This window comes from Microtus pennsylvanicus, chromosome 3, assembly GCF_037038515.1.
Source record: "Microtus pennsylvanicus isolate mMicPen1 chromosome 3, mMicPen1.hap1, whole genome shotgun sequence".
NCBI classification, from domain to species: Eukaryota; Metazoa; Chordata; class Mammalia; order Rodentia; family Cricetidae; genus Microtus; species Microtus pennsylvanicus.
In genome coordinates, this window is record NC_134581.1 from 103,441,782 (window position 1) to 103,464,859 (window position 23,078).

Consider the following 23,078-nt stretch of genomic DNA (forward strand, 5'->3'; position numbering starts at 1 on the left):
TGTTGGCTTTCCAACACTGACCTCAGGGCCACCCACAACATACATGTGGCTAAGGGATAGTTTTCCTGTCACCTCTCAGAACTCAACACTTGTGGCTTCTTTGCTCTGGGGCTGATTCCCATTCCTCCGGAGTCATGTGCTCTTCAGAGCTGCACCATCTGTCAGATGGGGTCTCAAACCTGAAGATCAGATGGCTCGAACCACCCACCAGCTCCCTCTCTAGTCTGCAAAGCTGAGTGTCCTCAAATGGACACAGCTTCTCTACGTTGGAAAGGAAGTAGGGAGTCTTGGTTTTTAGGGACTTGGTTTTTAGACCTTACCCACTAGGCAACTTGAGGTGGCCCAGACACTGGCTGAGCTCTGGCGGCAGCGCCTGTTCCCGAGTGTGCAGCTGCGGGATATGTTCCTTTCTACATGAGCCATGGTCCTTGTCTGGATCCTTTATTTCTCTCTGCCCCTCTGCCCACGTTCAATTAATTGTCTCCTTTAGGTCCCTCCCTACAGCCTCTTCCTAGCACTCGCTGGACTTGGAGGAGGGGCCGCGGGAGTGCCCCGAAGCTGTGCTCACCTGTGCGTCTAACCTACCCTGAGATGCCTGAGATCAGCTCTGCTGCCAATTGCTGCAAGGCTGGCGGGCTGGCGATGTGCCCTACTTGGTCCGGGTCAGCGGGCGCAAAACCACCAGGGACTCCCCGGGCTACTTGGGTGGCTCCCACGCTATCTACAGTGATAATTGTCGCCACAGTCCTGGATGTCGTGGGAAACCTCCTTGTCATCCTCTCTGTGCTCAGGAACCGCAAGCTGCGAAATGCGGGTAAGTACCAGCTTCCTCGGGGCTGGGTTCCTTCTGTGCCCTGCCACGGCTTCAAAGACTGAATTTTAGATCCTTTCCCATCCCACAAACACCCTGCCCGACCCCTTTCCTCTCGTCAGTGTCCTGGTCCCAAACTTTGGTTCTTTGAAGAATTTAGGGGAAAGTTACGGTCCCCGGATGCGAAGCTATTCTGGAACTTGCCTCTACTCAGGGCACACTTGATACACTAGTGCCAATGTGAACTGAGCCAAGCTTTTCTTGTGCACTTGTTAAGGCAAGATGTGGGCAATGAAGGGAAGCATCCTGCTATCCATGGCATTTCAACTGTTACTGCGAGATGGGGTCTCTTTTGGCCATGGACGCTCCCCACCCGTGAGAGAGACCCCTTTCCCTGCCTGCCGAACTGATTTCATAAGTAGGCAATTAGAAAGTCCTTGCTGGAGGGTGAGTGGACTCTGCGTGGGTGCGAGCAATGAATGGATGAGCAATCTGTCAGGCACCGTGTCAAAGACTCATCACTGGGAGATACAATTCCAAGTAAGAGTGTTAGTTTAGACTCTAGTGGGCATGGCTTGCATCAACACTGGCTTTTCTGCATAAAGACAGAGAAATCGAGGGACTCACTTTGAGAACCATAACAAAGATTTGGCTATAACAGGTGACAATTCTGAAATCATTTTTTTCTTTCCTATATATTCCCAGTTGCCCCTTTCTCTGCAGGACAACAAAGCTAGAGGGAGGGGCATGTAACTCAGCTCCTGACAGAGTACAGAGATGTGCTATCCAGTGACCTGAGGAGGAACCCCAAGGATCTACTGGCAATTTCTGGAATTCTTTTTTTTCTTCTTTTTTATATTTGTTTTTCTTAAAAGAAAGCAAGCTATCTTTTTTCATTATCCATACCCATCCAAGTACCCACTCCCTCCCCTCCTCCCATTCCCTCCACAAACCCTCCCACCTCACCCCATCCAATCCTTAGAGCAGGTAAGGCATTGCTTTGTGGAAGGTTCAAGGCCCTTCCTATTACTTCTAGGTTGAGCAAGGTATCCATCCAAAGAGAATAGGTTCCCAAAAAGCCAGTACCTGCAGTAGGGATAAATCCTGGTGCCACTGGCCCCTCAGTCTGCCCCAGCCATGCAACTGTCAACCACATCCAGAGGGACTAGTTTGGTCCTGTGCTTGTTCTTTCCTAGTCTGGCTGGAGTTGGTGAGCTCCATTAGCTCATGTGGACTGTTTCAGTGGGTGAGCCCCTCATGGTCTTGATTTCTTTGCTCATATTCTCATTCCTCCCTGGAAATTTCTCTAGAGCCAGGTTTCTGCTAATCCTATAATGGCTCCCTCAATCAAGAAATCTCTTTCCTTGCTCTCATCTCTGTCCTTTCTCCTTCTCAACTATCCCATTCCCTCAAGTTCTTCTCATCCCTCCCATTCTCCCCTCCTCTTCCACTCTAATGTCATTGGTTTTACTGCTGAGTAGTTCTCTAATGTGTAAATGTGCACATTTTCTTTGCCCATTTTTCGATTGAGGGGCATCTATGTTGTTTCCAGGTTCTGGCTATTACAAACAATACTGCTATGTACATAGCTGAACAAATGCCTTTGTAGTATGATTGGGCATCTTTTGGGTAAATGCCCAAAAGTGGTATTGCTGGATCCTGAGGTAGGTTGATCCCCAGTTTTCCGAGAAACCACCATATTGATTTCCAAAGTGGTTGTACAAGTTTGCATTCCCACCAGTAATGGATGAGGGTTCCCTTTTACTCCACATCCTCTCTACCATAAGCTATCATTGGTGGTTTTGATCTTAGCCATTCTGACAGGTGTAAGATGGTATCTCAGAGTTATTTTGATTCGCATTTCCCTGATAGCTAAGGATGTTGAACATTTCCTTAAGTATCTTTTGGCCATTTGACATTCTTCAGCTGAGAATTCTCTGTTTAGTTCTGTATCCTATTTTTAATTGAGTTATTTAGAATTTTGATTTCCAATTTCTTAAGTCTTTTATATATTTTGGAATCAGTCCTTTGATGTGGGGTTGGTGAAGATCTTTTCCCATTCAGTAGGCTGCTTTTTTTGTCTTATTGACTGTGTCTTTTGCTTTGCAGAAGCTTCCTAGTTTCAGGAGGTTCCATTTGTTTATTGTTGCTCTCAGTGTCTGTGTTACTGGGGTTATATTTAGGAAGCAGTCTCCGGTGCCCAGCATGGAAGACTACTACCCACTTTCTCTTCTATCAGGTTCAGTGTGGTCAGATTTATATTGAGGTCTTTAATCCATCTGGCCTTGAATTTTGTCCATTGGAATAGATATGGATCTATTTTCATTCTTCTACATGTTGGCATCCCTCCTGGCATGCTGGGTGCCAGGGAAGCCTCTATGTGCAGAGTCTCCCTGTTCGGTCCTTAGATTGTCTGTCACGAGAGACATGGTTGAGGAAGTAGCCATTGCTGCTTCTTGCCTAAGGAAGATAAGAATCCCACTTCTTCATGCTACTTAGGACTGTCCCGCTCTGTGCTCCCCACAGTGCTCAGCAGCCAGGAGTAGAGAGCAGGTGAATTGTTGGTGCTTCATTCTCTTCTCTACCTCCTGATGCCTGTGCTGCAGCCCAGCACAGAGAAACAAACTAACTAACATGCTATCCACACACATTTATTCCTGCCATTGGCAACTTCCACAGTCATTCAATATAACCAGTGCTTTCTTTTTCTGCCTCTTCCTCCTCATCCTCCTCCTCTTCTCCTACTCCTTCTTCTTTTTTGAGGTGCTAGGAATGGACCAAAGAATAGTATTCATGCTAGGCAAGCACTCTCTGTGTGCCATATGCCCAGCCCCTGGTTGGCTCTGTTGGTGACACTCATTTACCTAATGTAATATTCGCTTAAACTAAATGACCATGGTAAAGCGATATTTCAAAATGATCTGAAAACCTGCAATATTTTGAAAATTAGCTCCATCCACTCTTTAGTTTTTGTTTGTAAAGTGAAGAATTTACATTTACCTCAGGAACAACTTGTCTCGGACTTTGTACCCTAAATCTGTCAATACTGCGCCAGTTCGACAGAAGAAAGGAAAGGTTGGTCTGGGCTCACAGTGTGAGGGTGCAGTCCACCACGGTGGGGATGGAAAGGCAGCAGGAGCATGAGACAGGTGGTCTCACTATCTTCACAGTCAGGAAACAAGAAGAAGGGAATGCTGCTTCTCAGCTCAGGTTATTTCGTTGTTTTGTTTTGTTGTTTTTCTAGACAGGGTTTCTCTGTCTAACAGCCCTGGCTGTCCTGGATCTCACTTTGCAGACAAGGCTGGCATCTTCGAACTCAGACATCTGCCTGCCTCTACCCCGAGGACTGGGATTAAAGGTGTGTGCCCCCACCACCTGGCTCGGCTCAGATTCTTGTTTGTGCTCAGTCTAGGAATTAATCCACAGACTGGCTCTTCCCACGTTTAAGGTGAGCCTTCCCACATGAATTAATGCTATCTGAAAACATCTATGTCCTGAAGACATGATCAGAGGTTTGTGTCCTGGATATTCTAGGTCTTGTCAAGTTGACAGTATCAATATCATAAACCTCATGAAATTTAGACTAAAACATATAAAGAACACTTATTTCCAATAACCAAAGTGCATGACTCACCTGAGGTCCCAACCTGCTTCCCAGGGGACATGAGGACCTCTTACTGATGAGGCCAGCTACACAGTGACTCTTGTGCTCAGCTGTGGCACAAGCCCTGTAGACAGTGCTGCCAGTGAGTAGACACTGCCCTTTTGAAAGTATTTAGTCATTTGTCAGGCAGAAGGGCATCAGTGACTGAGTATTTCCTGGGAAAATACAAAGGGAGGACATTCTGAATGTAGGCCCACACACAAGGTCTGTTCCTAGCGCCCCGTGGTACCCAGGGCTCTCACCATCCCTTCTCCAGAGAGAGGGCTATCCTAGAAGGTGCGGGTAGGCTATCCTTCGCCACAGGTACTGTGCAGAGATGGTGGCCAGCCCCTGCCCCTTCCCTGTAAGGAAGCATAGATGCCTGAATAAGGTAGCTGGCCCTGGACAAAGGTGCTTTGAAGGCCTGGAAGGAAATGATTACTAGGCCTGAAATCCCTGGCCCCAAGAGAACAGAGAAAGAGGAAACCCTCTCCAGTAAGTACTTAGTCTGCCACAGGGAAAATGGTGAGCCTGCACTCAGGAATATGCCACTTGATGGCTGCTGTCTCTGTTGCTGAGCCAGCGAGCAGGATGCGGGGGACTTTGATATTGGTCGGGTTAAGAACAAACTAGGCCACCTTGGCCTCCCTCCCCAATGCTTCTGAGATCACCAGCTTTACCTTCAGTTTTAGCTGTGAGCACCTCATTGTCTTGTCAGTTAGCAAAAGCAAACACCAGGCCTGTAATTACGTCTTTAGCTGCACAAGGGAGAGAATTCTGTCCTCTCTAGTTCTTCACAGGGAGTTCTCAGTTTCCTGGGAGGCACAGAGAGACTTTCCTGTCCAACTGTCATCATTCATTCCCAAAGCATTGCTTCTATGCATAGACACAATATCCTTTAGGATGTGGCAGACACTGAGTGTGGTTTCTGCAGCTCACAGTGTAGAATGTGTGTCGCTGACGAGGTTAAAGTTAGGGAGCAAATGTAGTCTCTGTGCTTGCGGAGCTGGCAATCATAAGGGAAGTTCCTTCCTTCTTTGTTGTCTTCCGCCATCAGGACTACTGCAGGAGAGGTATACAGCAGGCTGCAACCACTTTTTTAAGGACGCCCAGTGAAGGCCCCAGCAGGATTAAATCATCTACCTTCACAGTGGCAGAACACATCCCAGTCTGGCGCACAGCCCTACAGTCCATGTGGTACCTCACGAGGATCCTATTGGCTCTTTGAACACAAATAACAACAAGACAAGAACAATACTCAGAATGATGGTTGGCATGTCCGTGATGGTTAACGCTGTCAGCCTGGCAGAACCAAGGCGACAAGCCTCTAGGCACGCCCGGGAGGGAGCTTCTTGACAGGGTGATTAGGAAGACCCACCCTATCGGTGGGTGGCACAATTCTGTGGGCTGAACCACTGGACCAAATGAAAAGGAGAGCTGAACACCAGCATTCACCTCCTTTATCTTCCCAGCTGGGGATGGGATGTGACCCATTCCTTTCCCGCCATAACGGGCCTCAGAAGCATGAACCGCAGGGCCTCCTCCCTGGAATTGCTTTGGTTTGGACTTTTTTTTTATCATGGCAACAGAAAGGTAACTAAAGCAGTAACTAGAAATTTCTCATGGCTCAGAAATCCTCATCTGAGAAAGAGACAGAAAGGGAAGAAGGCGAGCAGGGGGGAGAAGTGAGAGAGAAAAAACTCAAAAGTACATGCTAGAGTTCAGTGAAAACCTACATATGGTGACCCAATAACCATATACAAAATACGCATCAATAAAAACAAGGAAAGGGGGGTGGAGAATAAACATTTTATTCTACAATCCCTCACCTGAGGGATATTCCTGTCTAAGTATTACTCCATCTCTGTTTTTGAAGACAAAGCTATTTGAGAGAACAGGCACCAGGTCATCATTTTATTCACCGGCAGAGAGCAAAATTCACCTAGCTAGTGTCTTGACTGATGTCCTCACTGCCAAGTTCAGTGTCCTGTTTCTGCTCTTCACTTGCGATGAATATCAGTTTCACAGCCTTGCCTTTACCCCACTTCCTCTTCTCCCCTGGTTTCCTGTCTTCTGGGTCTTCTCCCTCCTTCTCTGTTATAGATTTACATAACCAACACCTACTTCTTCATCTGGGAGACAGAAATTGTCCGGTTAAACATACAGGGTTATTACAGGAAGTACTACGTGCACAGCGTTGAATCTGGTAGAATATCCATGTCCTTTGTTACTATTGCATTCACTGAAGCGACGAGAGGACACTCATCCAGTTCCCAGAAGGTCTCTGCGGATGGTGCGGAAGAACGCTTGCTGATGCCACATCAGTGTCTTTTCAAGCACACACTTCTTACACTCGTAAATACATCTCCCTTTAAGATTTTGAAACGTGATCCTTGGAATTTTCCTGTACATGTTTAATGTTTTTAACTAAGGCAAGAACAATTTTATCTCTGCCTTTCTACGAATCATCCTAACACCCTGAGGGTTTTTCATACATAATAGGACTTTGGAAGAAAACAGTTTCTGCCCTCCAGGATTTGAGGATCTAATTAGATTACCATAAATGTATCCATTGCTTCAGTACTTGCAAGGAAACCAAGTTTTTAACAAATTATCTGCTCAATCTTTTCAAAATTGCTTATACCCAAAATGTCACTAGAATGTCTCACATAATTCGTGTGGACATTAATATTGCTTATGGCCTTTATCGTAAGATCTGTTTGAGGTGCAATGCCATTCTTGGAGGAGAGCAATCTGGTTGAAGGGTTTGGGGGAGCTGTTCAGCCTGGCCAACCCCATCGTTGTCTGACTTGGGACTCTCTCCGGCTCGTTGCTCTGGCCTGGACTTCCCCGAGCCACTGCTTCTGTGTTGACACAGCACGCCATGTCTTTCCTGTGTACGAGAGAGCACAGATGTGGTGCACAGTATATAAAGGCTGGAGGCCGGCTCTGATCTGGAGGAGGTTAGTCCTCTGGGCAAGCAAGGGTCAGCTGTGGCTTCCTCCCTGGAGATGCTTTCATTGGTTGGCTGTCTTCTCTGTGAGGGAACAGACGCGCTTGGGTTGCTCACCATCATTCCCATGCTCCTGGAACAGTCAGAACCACTCTGAGGAGATTCTCGGGGTGCGTGCTGAATAAATGACTGGCTCAAGTAAATATTGACGGGAAAGTCAATGTCCAAAGTTGTTTTGAAGACAAGTAAACTCTTCAGAGTTCAGAAGGCAAACAAAGAGGGGTGGCTGGGGTAGCTTGGTCTTTCAGAGTTCTGTCTGATGAGGACTAGACAGTGTAGCACTGCCTACCTCCTCAGAAACAGACTTCCCAGAAAGGAGACAGGATAGGAAAATCCTGTGTGGGAGATGTGCTCTACCTGTGAATAATGGAGGCGTTCTACTTCAGAGAGCACAGCCCTGTAGTGGCAGCCCCTTCCACTGCTACACCTTGTCTGACAGAGACAGGCCAGATGAGTCACCGCAAGACTCTTGTATGAATGTTCATTACAAGCCATTGCACACAATGCGGAACAGAGCTACACACTGGCTGATTGATTTCTCACCTGGCTGGGGGAGATATCGGTGCAGCAGGGATCTCCTCCCGAATCTCATCCAGAGAGACCCCAGCATCTCAGCTCCTCACAGATGGCGGGCAACATGATGTCGGTAGTCACCTAATTGGGATTCCTGCCAAGACGCTAGAAGACAGTCGGGCTGCTGGGCGGATGACTCTCCAGCAGGGCTGGCGGACCTCAGCCTTTACGAACAGTCAGCTTAATAGGGGAGAGTAATTGAATCACTTTCCACGTGGAGCTGATGTGTTCCGCTCGCTGTTTACAGGCTGCGTGCAGCCTCTGGGGCATTATTAGGGGAGAAGCCGCATTAACACAGCAGTGCCTGCCTTAGCTTTCCAGAGAAACAGCTGGCGGAGTTGGCACCACTTCCAGCTTTGGACTCTTTATGTTGCGTTTGTACATCCCAAGAGCCTGTGTTCTGTCCATCCAGAAACCGTCAGGACCTGCAGCGACCAACCCTCCTGTGTTGGTGAAAGGAAATGTCCTTTACAAAAACACCACCATGAAGATGGGGAGGGGGTCTTCAGTAGGAGGAGCCATAGGTGAAAAAGTCACAGAGAAAGTTCAATAATTGCCCCAAACGCCTGTGACCAGCAATGGGCAGAACTAAGTGTTCCTCAGATTGCTCCAGCCCCCAACACCTTGTCCAAACACCAAAAGGAGCCTTGAGATCCATACTGAGACAGCTCCTACCCTCACTGGGTTGAAGGCAGGAAACTTGAAAAGCAGTCTGTGTCTTGAATCAGCTGCTGCTTTTCTAGTTGCTGTGACGAGACACCTGACAAGGGCGACCTTACTCAGTAACTGTTTGGGCCTATAGCTCATCAGGTGGGGAAGGCCTGTGGCAGGACGGCCATCTTGGATCCCACGCTGGCTCGAAATACTGGTGTAGCCCTGAGGTCCTGAGAATTCCCATAGCATGATGGGACTTACTTTCTCTCCATTCTGAGCTAGGCTGACCTGGAGCATTTGAGGTTAAAATGAGCACTTCCACAGGTCCTATCCAAGGTACTCTATACCACACGGCCTTCCAATAAGGTGAGCATGTGTGTTGGGACCAGGGCAGGCTGGAGCTGGCCCTTTCCCCACCTGGGTTTTAACACATGTAGGTGGAGTGTGTTTCATGTGTAGGTCTGACACATGAACTTCTCTCACTGTCTTGAAGCCTCCCATTTCCTAGACCTCAGCTCGTCGTCTCCCTTCCCGGATGCTCCAGACCCTGAGCATCACTGAGGAAGACTGAGGAAGGCGGGAGTAGGCACAGCTGTAGAATGAGGACAGATCTGAGGCACCTGCATTCTGGCCTCCTTGTAAGTGCCTCCTATGAACTGGTCCTGCCTTCCCACTGCGCTGTCTGACAAGAGGCATTTTGTCACATGGCCAGAAAACTGTAAAGGCTGTGTCCTGTGTGTGCAGTGCCACTGAGAAACACTTCCCATGGACAGCCTGTGGTCTTCTGAGAACACAGCAAACACTCTGAAAATACAAGGCTGGTGGGGGAAATGGTGCGGGAAGGGAACGCCTCATGCCCTGAGCTTCACTTTGGAACTCTCCAGAGTCCTGGTGCTTTCCTGGGTGCCCTGATGTTATCAGTGAAACTGGATGAGCGAAGGCTACTCTTCAGGGGTGAACAGTGTCCTCCTGGAACTCAAACTACGTTCCTGAGTGGCTGTGCGGCTTCCTGAGGCTCTGGCTGACTGAGCTGACGACACTGTCAAGGGCTCCGTTCAGAAAAGAAAGCTGAATCAGCCCCGCCTGATGCCTAACCACTCAGATGGGGCCTCCGCCAGGGTCCTCAAGGCCAGAGCTGGCAGGGGCTGACGGTCCATGTCAGATTTGGTGGCCCTACTTCAGCCAAGGTCTGTCCTGATGGCCGATGCACCTGTACCATGGAAGGCCATGCAAACACCCAAGATTGAGGGCCATGTTAGTGTCTCGGGGCAATATTGCTACTGGGACAGTGGTGACATCCAGACCCAGCTGCTGCCAAGGACTTTGTTGGGGTCCACGGTTGTAGGACCATAGCTGGAGTCTGTGCTGATGTCAGGGTGCTGCATTGCCACCAAAGGTGCTACATTGCCACCAAAGGTCTCATTGAAGCCCAGGGTTAGGGCCACAATCTGAGGCCTTGGTGTCCAATCCTTCTACCCAGAGCCAGGATGTCATCCAGGCTCAAACTGCTGCTGAGGGCCATGTTTGGGTCCGTGGTGCAGCTATAGCTAGGGTCTGTGTAGATGTCTGTAACCTGTGTCACCGCAGGAGCCTAAGAAACCATGCGAGATAAAATCAGAGAGCCATGCTGAGTTGGCCCCGCCCTTCGCTGGCCCTGGGAAAGCTGGCCTTGCCTCTCACTGGACTCTACAGCCAGAGAGCTGGCCCGTGTACACTAGAGAGATGGTTTCTCACCCTCACCACAGGCCATGTAGTGGTCTGATCCTGAGCACATGCATGGGGGGGGGTTGACTCCACCCCCTTGCCCAAGGTGTGTATGGGGAAGAAGGGACCCAGACTGACCAGCTTGGCTACCACCCAGGTCCAGAGCTAGGCCTTGGGTCAGCCAACACTAGCACGTATCCCATCTAGGACCTGCTGGAGCTGGTAAAGGACTGGTCCTGTGGAACAATATCCACAAGATCACCATGACTCAGCAGCCACAGGACATCCCAGAGGAGTTCCGGAGAGGATCCAGTGATGCTGGTGTATCAGAGACCAGAGGCCTTGAGCCAGACCAGTGACTCATGAACACTTGACAGTAAAACTGACGGGACAAAGAGCTACACTATACGGCACACTGACACCTCCAATGCCCCAGGATGAGTGAAGACGGTTGGAGAAACATGAAAAAAGGGGAAGCAAAGAGATTTTTCTGTTGTTGTGGGGTTTGTTTTGGTTTGGTTTCAGGTATTTTGCTGTTTTGCTTTTGTTTGCTTGCTTGCTTACTTTGGTTTATTTCCTTTGTGGGGGGTACAGCAGGGATGAGTGGAGAAGATGGGGGAACCAGGAGATGAACGGAATTGGGGTGTACGATGTGAAACTCCTGAAGAGTCAATGAAGACGTTAAATAAAAAGTAAACAAATAGATAAGCAGAGGAGAAAGCTCAGAAAGTCAGGGAAGGTGCGGGCTAAGTGGGAATCACCACCGCTGCTTCCTCCAGGACTATGGGGCAAGAGGACAGCGGTCAGGTCTGTGTGTCTTAGTTAGGTTTCTTTTGCTGTAATAAAACTCCATGACCAAAAGCAACTTGGGGAGGAGAGGGTTTATTTCCGCTCCCATGTACTGATTACAGTTCTCCCTGAAGGGAACTCCAAACAGCAGCTCAAGGCGGGACACTAGAGGCAGGAACTGTGGAGGCACACTGCTTGCTCCAATGGCTTGCTCCCTATGGCTTGCTCAGCCAGCTTCCTCATGCAACCCCAGCCTTGGCACTGCCCATAATAGAGGAGGCCCTCACACATCACTCAGGAATCAAGGAAATGCCCCACAAACTTGCCTAGAGGCCAGTCTTAGAGAGGCATTTTCTCAGTTAAGATTTCCTCTACCCAGATATGTCTAAGTGTCTGTCAAGTTGACAAAACCCATCCAGGACACCAATCCTCTGTACCAGTCCTGGAAGCAGTTACTTGAGAGCGCCCACTACACTGGACATCGGTCTCATTCTCACACCTACCACAAAGTCGGATAATTATCAATGCATTGCGGGTTACCAAAGGGAGCCCATAAGATCTTGGGTAGGCAAGCACAGATGCAATTTGAGTCCTCGGCTGTCTCTAAATGCCGTTTGCTTTCCACTCCCAGTGCTAAAGAAAGCAGTTCAGAGAAGTATAAAATGTTAGGTGCATAGCTGTACTCTGTGTGTGTGTGTGTGTGTGGTTTCTGTGTGGATGCACAAGCATTTATGGGTAAAGAAATCAGGGTTATTATCCTTGTATTCTCAGGTGCCATGCACCTTATATTTCAAACAGGATCTCTTAGCAATGTGGAGCTCATGGTTAGGCTGGACTGGCTAGTCATCAAGCCCCGGAGATCTATCTGCCTTTCTTTCCCTGGAATTATAAGAATTATCACTCTGCCTGGCTTTTTTTTTTCTTTTTAAGATATGGGTTCTGGGATCCAAACTCAGGTCTTATGCTTGAGTTTCAAGCATTTTGCCCACCACGCTATCTCCTCCCACCCCAAAAAATAATGAACAGGAATTGTGAGACCTCTACTAATGGCTAATCTGTGCTTTCTCCTTCAGGTAACTTGTTTGTGGTGAGTCTGGCCTTGGCTGACCTTATGATAGCCTTGTACCCTTTCCCACTGATCCTCGTGGCTATTGTTCGTGACAGTTGGGTTCTTGGAGAAGCCCACTGCAAAGCCAGTGCCTTCGTGATAGGCCTGAGCGTCATTGGCTCCGTCTTCAGTATCACAGCCATTGCCATTAACCGCTACTGGCGCATGTGTCACAGCGCAACCTACCACCTGGTCTGCAGCCACTGGCGTGCCCTCCTCTACGTCAGCCTCGTCTGGCTCCTCACTCTGCTGGCCTTGGTGCCCAGTTTCTCTGTGGGGAACCTAGACTATGACCCACGCATCTATTCCTGCACCTTTAACCAGACGGTCAGCAGCCGGTACACAGCAGCTGTGGTGACCGTCCATTTCCTCCTTCCAATAGCCGTGGTATCCTTCTGCTACCTGCGAATCTGGGTTCTGGTGCTCCGGACCCGAAGGAAGGCCAAGGCTCAAAGTCAGCCACGTCAGAAACCTGGTGACTTGCGCAGTTTCCTAACCATGTTCGCTGTGTTTGTGGTTTTTGCCATTTGCTGGGCCCCCCTCAACTTCATTGGCCTTGCAGTGTCGATCAACCCAGAGGTGATGGCTCCCCAGGTTCCAAAGGGGCTCTTTGTCGCCAGTTACTTCCTAGCTTACTTCAACAGCTGCCTTAATGCCATTGTCTATGGGCTCCTGAACCAGAACTTCCGCTCGGAATACAAGCGGCTCCTCTCAGCGCTCTGGAACATTGGGTGCTGTTTCCATATCGCTTCCAAATGCTGCCTTGCTAAGGAGCCACAGAGCCCAGCACCATCTTCTTCCAGGGCTCCCATGCCTGTCCATGAGGGCAGTCTCTAGCCTGCATCAATTGCATGGACCTAGCAGCAAAGCTTTGCAATGAGGGGAGGGAAAATACCGTCACAGTGCTATGCAACAACATGCTCACACCACAGCCCGCAATGAGGAAGTCTGTCAGGGAGCAGACACTCCACCACAGATTGTGCACTGGATTCCAAAGAACTGGGGTAGAAGTCAAGTTCTATGCACGAAATGTCGTTTTCCCTGCCACCTTGACCTGTTGCTGATCTCTCCCCTTCCTTGAAGGGCTAGAGGATCTCTTGATTACCTAGGTCGAAAGAGAAAACTCTGTAGCATTAAAAGTAGGTGATTTTCAGGGACCCAGGAAAAAGGCAGGTGCAGAGGGCCCCCCATCAACTTTTCCTGCATATCACAAATGTAGCACAGCACATACTGTATCCATATCCACTAGGCATATATACACCAAATCGTATCATACACAGAGACATCAGACACACGCCATGCACGCTCACATTCCATTTGCATATGTACCAGACGCATGCATACCAAGCACAACCATATACCACACATATATACAACAAATATAGCACCACACATGTACACGCTGCATACATATACACCAGACACACACCATACTCACATACATACAAAACATACAACACATGCATACACAGCATACACAGGCACACCATGATGTCTTCTTCAGATGTTAATTGGGTGTGCTTGGTGAGTGTGGTACAGCAGAACAGGGTGCCTGCCCTCTGAGAGGGCAGTCTGTGGACAGACTGGTATCAGTACAAGTTGGAGGTTGTTTCCTGTCTATAGTCACTGTGGCAAATGCTTGATATACTATTGGTGGGGGGGAATTATCTATATTCTGTCAATTATGTTTTAAATAAACGCTGATTGGTCAGTAGCCAGGCAGGACAACCAGACAGGAAGTAGAGGTGGGACAATGAGAAAAGGAGAATTCTGGGAAGGAGGAAGCTCATTCCTCCCGAGTCCTGCCAGACCACTAAAGAAGTAGGATGTGACCTGCCCCACTGAAAAAGGTACTAAGCCATGTGGTTAACATAGATAAGAATAATGGGCTAATATAAGCTACAAGAGCTAATAAGAAGCCTGAGCTAATGGACCAATCAGTTTATAATCTTATGGAGACCTCTGTGTGAATTTCTTTGGGACTTGCTGGCCACATGAACTAGGCAGGATAGAAACCCCAATGAGCAGGCCCTCATGTTACATATTATCGTATCTAACTCTTTCAGAATCTTTGGAAATAGATACTATCATGTGTTTGCAGAGTAAGAAACTGAAACTCAAAGAACTTAACTGATTGGGAGAGTCTAAAAAGGTCCTAAGTTCAAAGGTAGGTGTGGAGCCAGGCCTGTTAGCACCCCACTCTGCCCTTGCAGAATTGGGAACAAGTAGCAGATATGCATTGAGCTAAGTTAAGTACCTTATATGCATGTGGTCCACAGGGCTTGCCTGGAGGCAGAACGAGGGGACGCTGGTGTGCTGCTGGCTCAGCAAGATACCACATCTTTACCTTCCCTGGATTGGGAAAAATCCAGGCTGACTGAGCACTTAGTCACCTAATTACCTGGGCATTTCTTAAAAATATGAATTCCTTGGAGCCTGCCAATGCTTCAGTTATGGAAATCTGATCTAATATCAGAGATCCACTAGGGGAGTGATTAGGGATATGAGTGGCACCTTTAAACTGAGGGTGGATATTCCCATTTAGGGAACTCCACAGTTCACACCTCGGTCTGAGAGAGCCCTCCAATGCCAGAGTCCTTGCGCTCAATGCACTACAGCTGGGTGGAAGTCAAAGTTGACCTCCTTAGGCAGATGTGACTCCTTCCTCTCAGCAGACACGAAAGAAGTTTCCTGTGACCCCAACTTTGAAAAAGAAGGAGTCAGCACTTGCTTGTCAACAGGGTGACACTACCCCTCTAATCATCCCTATCTCCTAGGGCTAAATGTGTGTGTGCATACTCAGTAAATACAGGCAGAAGGAAAACTATCTCCCTTCATTTTCTCAGCTTAACAATGTCGCTGGTCCTCCAGGTCCTTGCATGTAAGTCTAATAACCAGGACCTTTTCTTGTGTCCTTAGGCTTTCAGGATGAAGCAGTATCCTAGAGATAATGGAAGTGGGGAAAACCAGGGCATTTGGCAATGGGCATACTCCATGGAGTAGTCTCCCACCACTGGCCCTGAGTTTAACCAAGGACAATCAGCTCCTTTCAACGGGTTTAGAGATGACTCACCTTCTGCTTGATGAACCCTACAATCTCTGCAAAGGTGCTTCCCAGCCATGTTACTTCAGTAATCTTCCTTGGACTGTCTTGAGCTTTTCAGGAGGTCCCAGCCTTCAAAGGGACCTCAATTTCAGATTCTGACTTCTGACTGGGTTGACATCGGAGGTCAGCCAGCGCTTTGGCCACCATGGATCAGGACAAACAGACATGCACATATACTTTGTCAGAGACACACTTAGGACACAGAGAGTCACAAGAGACTGACAATTTTTCCTTAACAAATATACTCGCCAGTTGGATACGTTACAAATCATTGGTTTAAAAAGAAAGCATTAGTATGCATAAATAAATGTATAAATAAAAAAATAAGCAAACAGAACTGTTTAAATTTTTTCCAAGGTAGAGAGGGTTTTAGGACAGGATCTCATATAGTCCAAAACTGGCCTTGAATTTGGTATGTAGCTGAGGATGGTCTTGAATTTCTGATCTGCTTGCTTCCTCTGTTTCCTGGATGCCAGAATGACAAGCAAGTCTGCTGCACCTGGCTCTGGGGAGCAAATCTGAAAGTGAGCTATGTTCTGATGTCAAGTGCAGAGTCAGGGTTATAGAGCAGAGCACTAGAAAACTTCCATGTGCAAAACTGAAAGCTTTCCCCCACTGCCATGAGCCACCTTCTCCACATTGCCCTACTTCCTGCTTTGGGGAGTGACTTCTGGGGAAGTTCTTTCATGAGCTCGTGCAGTATAAGCCTTCTGTGACTGGACTGTTCACATGGGACAATGTCCCGCAGGTTCTTTTGTGTTGCTTACAGTGAGATTTCCTTCCTGTGTAAGGGGGATCACCCACTGTCCGTCTACCCTGCCCTGAACTACCACTGTGACCCAGCAACCGCAGTTGTGAATATTCACCAAGAAGAAATGAAATCAAGATCTCAGTGACTCACGTGCACACCCATGTCTGTGCCGGTGCTGTTCAAATCAGCCATGATGTGGGAATGTCTGTACTTGCCACATGTTCTGATTCCACTGGGTACCTAGATGAATTTCAAATGTTGGTTCCATTCTAGCGTTTGAGGAACTGCCATGCTGATTGCATAGTGGCTGCATGATTTAAGTGGGGCAAAAGTGCTGATACTCCAGCTTCCACACCTTGCTAGCCACGGCTACTTGTTTCACTTATGACTGCCTTCCCAAAAGATAGGAAGTGACTGAGGTTTTATTTGGATTTACCTAATGCTCAGTGATTCTGAGCACTTTTTGGAATCTTGTTGCACATTTTTGCGTGTATTCTAGTTTGGCTATAGACAACATTTATTCCTCCACCCCGACCCAACTCTCGAAGCCCTGTTCTCAGTGTGAATGGATCTGGAGGAGACTGGGGGAGAGGACAAGCAGTGAGCTCATGAGCACAAAGAACCAGTAACCGAGATTATCATTGCTCTAAACAGAGACCCCGAGAGCTCGCTGCCTCTCCTGCCACATGAGCTCAATGCGTTCTGCAACTGCCAGAAACTAATTCCTATCGTCTACAGGGCACAGTGTCTGTGGTCTTTCATCATAGCTGCTAAACCAAATGAAAGAAAAGCATCCTGTCTCTCTCTTTTTAAACTTTGGGATGTTTTGCTTTGGTCTTGGCTTTGGTTTTGCAACTGACTTATAGGAGTTACCTTTAAAACTGTACATTGTTTTACTCTTGAGAAGCAATAATTTTACACATATATACATACATCCTTTAGTGATCAGGGTAATTAGCAAACATAATCATCACCTCAGAGTCTCATTTCTCTGTGTTAAGGCCATTCAGAATCCTCTGTCGTGTTTTGAAATATGTGCAACCGTTATTATTACTTATCATCACCTCACTGTGTGACGGAACACCAGAGCTAAGTCCCCATGTCCAACAGTGACGCTGTATCCTTTGATCCACAGGACTTCTGGGAGTTTCCTTACTGTCACAGATATTAATCCCTTACAAGATTAGAGGTTTACAGAACGTTTTCACAATTTCGTGGGTTATCTACTCACTGTTTTCTTTGGTCTGCAAATGATTTTCAGTTTGATATTCTTATTATCTATTTTGTTTTGTTATTTGTGATTTTTATAACATATCATAGAAATGATTATTCAAACCAATGAAACTCTTTACTCCAGGTGTTTTGTAGCTTCGAATCTCATATTTAAGACTAGTCCAAAACAGCCATCCAAAGAGTGAGGAGATACTACACTCAAACTTAAAAAAAAATAAAGTGAGCATAAAAATATCCCAGAAATCTAGCCAGCAAGAGAGATTCCTGTGGGTAGGCTCCCCCAAACCCAACCCCATCCACCGACCCCTCTAAGCTACTATCCCCACCCTATACCCAAACATGCTTATTTTCTTGAAGCCTTGGTGGAACTCTGAAACACAACTTGCTCCAATACTGAGGGGACTTAAGAGGTGAGTGAATAGCATTCGGCAGGACACCCCACTCCTTAGGACCTCCACAGTGGGGCAAAACCCTGGGCTCCTCCACCAACACCCTCAACTTTTCAAGCCAGCCAGCAGAAGAGATCTCCATGGGTAGTATCCCCCCAAACCCAACCCTATCTACCGGCCTGTCTATGCTACTAGCCCCAACCTGCATAAGAACTAAGAACTTTTTACAATACTGAAAGAACCAAGAGCTTGCTAAAAACACCGAGGGGACTAAGAGAGGGAACCAAATGAGAAGACCAAGAGAGCAGGCTTACAGAGATGTCAAAAGCTTCCTGAGACACAGACATTGACAGTACAGAGCAGACCAAGAAAAATTCCCAAACACTCAGGCAGCCACTGGAAGGATTGGACCAAGACACGAACACAGTGTCAGCCTCATTTGAAGGAAGATGGGTAGACACCAATGCAAGAATTCCTCTAATAACCTAAAAAGCAACATGGTAACACCAGAACACAGTGGTTACACAACAGGAAGACTTGATCATCCTAACCAGAAGAAGCAGAAGAAAGTTAAACATAACTTTATGAAAATGATGGAAACTTTTAAAGAGGAAATGAAAAACTCCCTTAAAGAAATGGAGGAAACGAAAAACAAAAAAATTGGAAGAAATTAATAAATCCCTCCAAGAAACCTAAGAAAACCAAGAAAAAAAATCAAAAAGGTGAAGCAAACAGTTCAAGACTTGAAGTCTGAAATATAGGTAATAAAGAAAACACAAACCGAGGGATGGCTGGATATAGAATATCTGGGTAAACAAACAGGAACTACAGAGACAAGTATAACCAACAGAATACAAGAGATAGAAGAAAGTATTTCAGGTTCTGAAGATACAATAGAGAAAATAGACTCATTGGTCAAAGAAAACATTAAATCCAAAAATTCTTAACACAAAACATCCAGAAAATCTAGGACACCAAGAAAAAAACAAACCTAAGAAAAATAGGGGTAGAGGAAGAAGAAAGACTCCAGCTCAAAGGCACAGAAAATATATTCAACAAAATCATGGAAGGAGACTTTCCCAACCTAAAGAAGGATATTCCCATAAGATGTAAAAACACCAAATAGACTGGATCAAAATAACCGTGTCCTCACCATAAAATAATCAAAATGCAAAACATACAGAATAAAGAGAGGGAAATCAGAGAAACATGACCCTTCACAATGGCCACAAATAACCTAAAATATCTTGGTGTAACACTAACTAAAGAAGTGAAAGACCTATTCAACAAAAACTTTAAGTCTTTGAAGAAAGAAACTGAAGAAGATACCAGAAGATGGAAAGATCTTCCATGCTCTTGGATAGGTAGGATCAACATAGTATAAATGGCAATACTACCAAAAGCAATTCATAGATTCAATGCAGTCCCCATCAAAATTGCAACATGATTCTTCACAGACCTTGAAAGAACAATAATCAACTTCATATGGAAAAAAAAAACCAGGATAGCCAAACCAATCCTGTACAATAAAGGAACTTCCAGAGACATCACTATCCCTGATATGAAGCTCTATTACTGAGTTACAATAGTGAAAACAACCTGGTATTGGCATAAAAACAGACAGGTTGACAAATGGAATCAAATTAAAGATCTAGATATTAATCCACACACCTATGAATTTTGACAAAGAAACTAAAATTACACAACGGGAAAAAGAAAGTATTTTCAACAAATGGTGCTGGCATAACTAGATATCAACATGTAGAAGAATTTAAATAGATCAATATCTATTCCCATGCATAAAACTCAAGTCCAAATGGATTAAAGATCTGAATATAAATCTGACCACACTGAACCTGAGCAAGGGGGTAGTAGTCTTCAAAGCATGAGCACAGGAGACAACTTCCTAAATATAACCCCAGTAGCACAGACACTGAGAGCAAAAATAAACAAATGGAACCTCCTGAAACTGAAAAGCTTTTATAAAGCAAAAGACAAAGTCAATAAGACAAAAAAAAAAAAAAAGCAACCTACTGAATGGGAAAAGATCTTCACCAACCCCACATCAGACAAAGGACTGATTCCAAAATATATAAAAGACTTAAGAAATTGGACATCAAAATTCTAAATAACCCAATTAAAAATGGGGTACAGAACTAATCATAAAATTCTCAACTGAAGAATCTCAAATGGCCAAAAGATACTTAAGGAAATGTTCAACATCCTTAGCCATTAGGGAAATGCAAGTCAAAACAACTCTGAGATACCATCTTACACCTGTCAGAATGGCTAAGATCAAAAACACCAATGATAGCCTATGCTGGAGAGGATGTGGAGTAGGGGAACACTCATTCATTGCTGGTGGAAATGCAAACTTGAACAATCACTTTGAAAATCAGTATGGTGGTTTCTTAGAAAATTGGGAATCAACCTACCTCAGGATCCAGCAATACTACTTTTGGGCATATACCCAAAAGATGTTCAATCATACTGCAAAGGTATTTGTTCAGCTCTATTCATAGCAGCATTGTTTGTCATAGCCAGAACCTGGAAACAACCTAGATACCCCTCAACAAAGAAGGGGTAAAGAAAATGTAGGACATTTACATATTAGAGTACCACTCAGCAGTAAAAAAACAATGACATCTTGAATTTTGTATGCAAATGGATAAAATTAGAAAACACTATCCTGAGTGAGGTAACTCTGACCCAAAAAGATGAATATGGTGTGTACTCATTCATAAGTAAATACTAGCTATAAAAAAGGATATGGAGCCTATAGTTCATGATCCTAGAGAAGCTAAGTAATAAGGTAAACCCTAAGAAAAATATAGAGAGATCCACCTAGAAAGTGGAAAGAGACAAGATCGCCTGACAAAATTGGGAGCATGGGGTGGGGGAGAAGAGGGGTTAAAGAGGAAGTGGAGGGGAAAAGGGGAGGGAGAGGAGAACTTGAGGGAATGGCATAGACGAGATAGAGAAAGGATAGAGATGAGAGCAAGGAAAGAGATACCTTGATTGAGGGAGCCATTATAGGGTTAGCAAGAAACCTGGTTCTAGAGAAATTCTCAGGAATCCACAAGCATAGGACCAAACTAGTCCCTCTGGTTGTGGTTGACAATTGCATGGCTGGGGCAGACTGAAGGGCCACAGGTAGTGGCACCAGGATTTATTCCTACTGTATGTACTGGCTTTTTGGGAACCTATTCTCTTTGGCTGGATGCCTTGCTTAGCCTAGATATAGTAGAGAGGGCCTTGGACTTTCCACAAAGCAATGTGCCTTACCCTCTATGAGGATTGGATGGAGGTGAGGTGGGAGGGTGTGTGAAGGGAATGGGAGGAGGGGAGAGAATGGAAACTTGAATTGATATGTATAATGCAAAAGAATAGTTTGTTTTCTTTTTAAAAAATAATTAATTTCAAAAAATAAAATATCCTAGAAATCTAAGATGTGACCCAGAGACCAAATCAACAGGGAAAAGTCCATTAGGCTCAGCCCTCTACAAAGAACGATAAGAAACTAGAATAATATGGGACTGGAGGGTGGTGGTTCTCCCCAGGGAAGAGCACACCAATTGGTTTTCCAGTGCCAAATGGTCAACCATGAAAACATAAGTATCACTATACACACTGAGTTTGTTATACTTAGGAATCATAAGTATATACACACACACACGTGTGTGTGTGTGTGTGTGTGTCTGTGTGTGTGTCTGTGGGTATGTGTGCAATAATAATTGATGAAAAATAGGCCATTAATTGGAAGGAGGTCAGGAAGAGGTATATAGAAGGATTTGAAGAAAGAATGGGAAGGAAGAAATGTTGTGATTATAATTCCAAAAGCAAAAAAAAAAAAATACTAAACTTAAGAATCAATAGGCAGGGAAGTAGAAACTAAAGACACAGAGAATCTATTCAATAAAATTATAGTAGAAATTCCCCTAAATCTAAAGAAATAATGTACATCTAAGGAAAGAGGTATTTAGAACTGAACATAAACCATAACCCAAGAAAGATCTTTTCACAACATATTGTAGTCAGAATGTCAAAAATATAAAACAAGGAAATATTTTTAAAAGCTATAAGACAGAAACACCAACTCACAAAGGCAGATGAATCAGAACAGATCAACCCAGAAAATGCATAGTTGTAAAATATTATTTTAAGATGTGATACATTTGTTCATGCTGTGAAATGTGGAACATTTCTTTAATGATGCAAAATATATTGCATTCTTTTATGTTGCCTTTGTTTAACTCTGTAAAACTGTGTTACTTTGCCTACCTAAAATACCTGATTGGTCTAACAAAGAGCTTAACAGCCAATAGCAATCTAGGAGAAAGGATAAGTGGGTTGGCGGGCAGAATAAATAGGAGGAGAATCTGGGGAGAGAAGATCGAGGTATGAAAGAAATGAGATTGGGAGGATTGAGAAAAAAAGCAGCCAGCCACATAGCCACCAGCCAGATGTGGAATTAGAAGGAAAGAAAGGCATACAGAAATAGAGAAAGGTAAAATCCCAAAGGCAAAAGGTAGACGGGATAATTAGTTAAGAAAAGCTGGCTAGAAACAAGCCAAGCTAAGCCTAGGCATTCATAAGTAAGAATAAGGCTCTGTGTGATTTATTTGGGAGTAGGGTAATGGGCTCCCCAAAAGAGTAAAAACAACCAACTACAAGGTATTTAAAGATTATCAAGTAATAAATACCAACTGAGATTGCTATACCCAGCAAATCTATCTGTTCAAATAAAGACATATCAAGAAAAGCACAAATTAAGAAAGTTTATGGCCACCATAAAAGCATTACAGAACATACTGAAAGAAATACTCTACTCAGCAGAGAAAAATGACAGCGTTGATTACAAAACCAAAGGAACAGAAAATCCCATGGACAAATGGATTTACTGACAAACTCTGTAAAAACATTAAAGGAAAATCTAACACCAATACTCCTTAAACTACTGCACAAAATGGTAAGCATGCATTTGTTTGTGGCAGCTTTCTCACAGTTACCAGAAACTTTAAGAGTCTTATACTTCTTAAGAAAAAAATGAAGGAGCCTCCCCTGTCCTTCATGCTTTTCTAAATGACCTCCTGAGACACACATGCATATTCTAGTAAGATTGCAGCACTTCTGAAAAGCTTTAAAGTTGGTTTTGTGCTGTGGGAGCTGCTTCAGCCAATAGCCTTTAAGATACCGGCCCACTTGGGCATGGTCTCTTATACTATAAACGCAGCTGTAAACCATGCTCTCAGTCTCTTGCTTCCATCTCTCTTGTTTCTGGTTGCTAGATTTGGTTCCTGTTTC

The 23,078-nt window shown here is 45.4% G+C and overlaps 1 protein-coding gene across 1 annotated transcript; it reads left to right on the forward strand.

Annotated features, from left to right (window-relative positions):
• The first annotated feature begins 591 nt into the window (after positions 1–591).
• On the forward strand, positions 592–13,132 carry Mtnr1b (melatonin receptor 1B). The gene is made up of 2 exons (XM_075967996.1): positions 592–814; positions 12,261–13,132. The coding sequence occupies exons 1-2, from the start codon at positions 592–594 to the stop codon at positions 13,130–13,132; spliced, it is 1,095 nt and encodes a 364-aa protein (XP_075824111.1).
• Positions 13,133–23,078: the final 9,946 nt, after the last annotated feature.

Coding starts and splice junctions, on each gene's coding strand:
- Mtnr1b (XM_075967996.1), top strand. CDS start 592: ATGCCTGAGATCAGCTCTGCTGCCAATTGCTGCAAGGCTGGCGGGCTG. Junction 815..12,260: donor CCGCAAGCTGCGAAATGCGG/GTAAGTACCAGC, acceptor TTTCTCCTTCAG/GTAACTTGTTTGTGGTGAGT.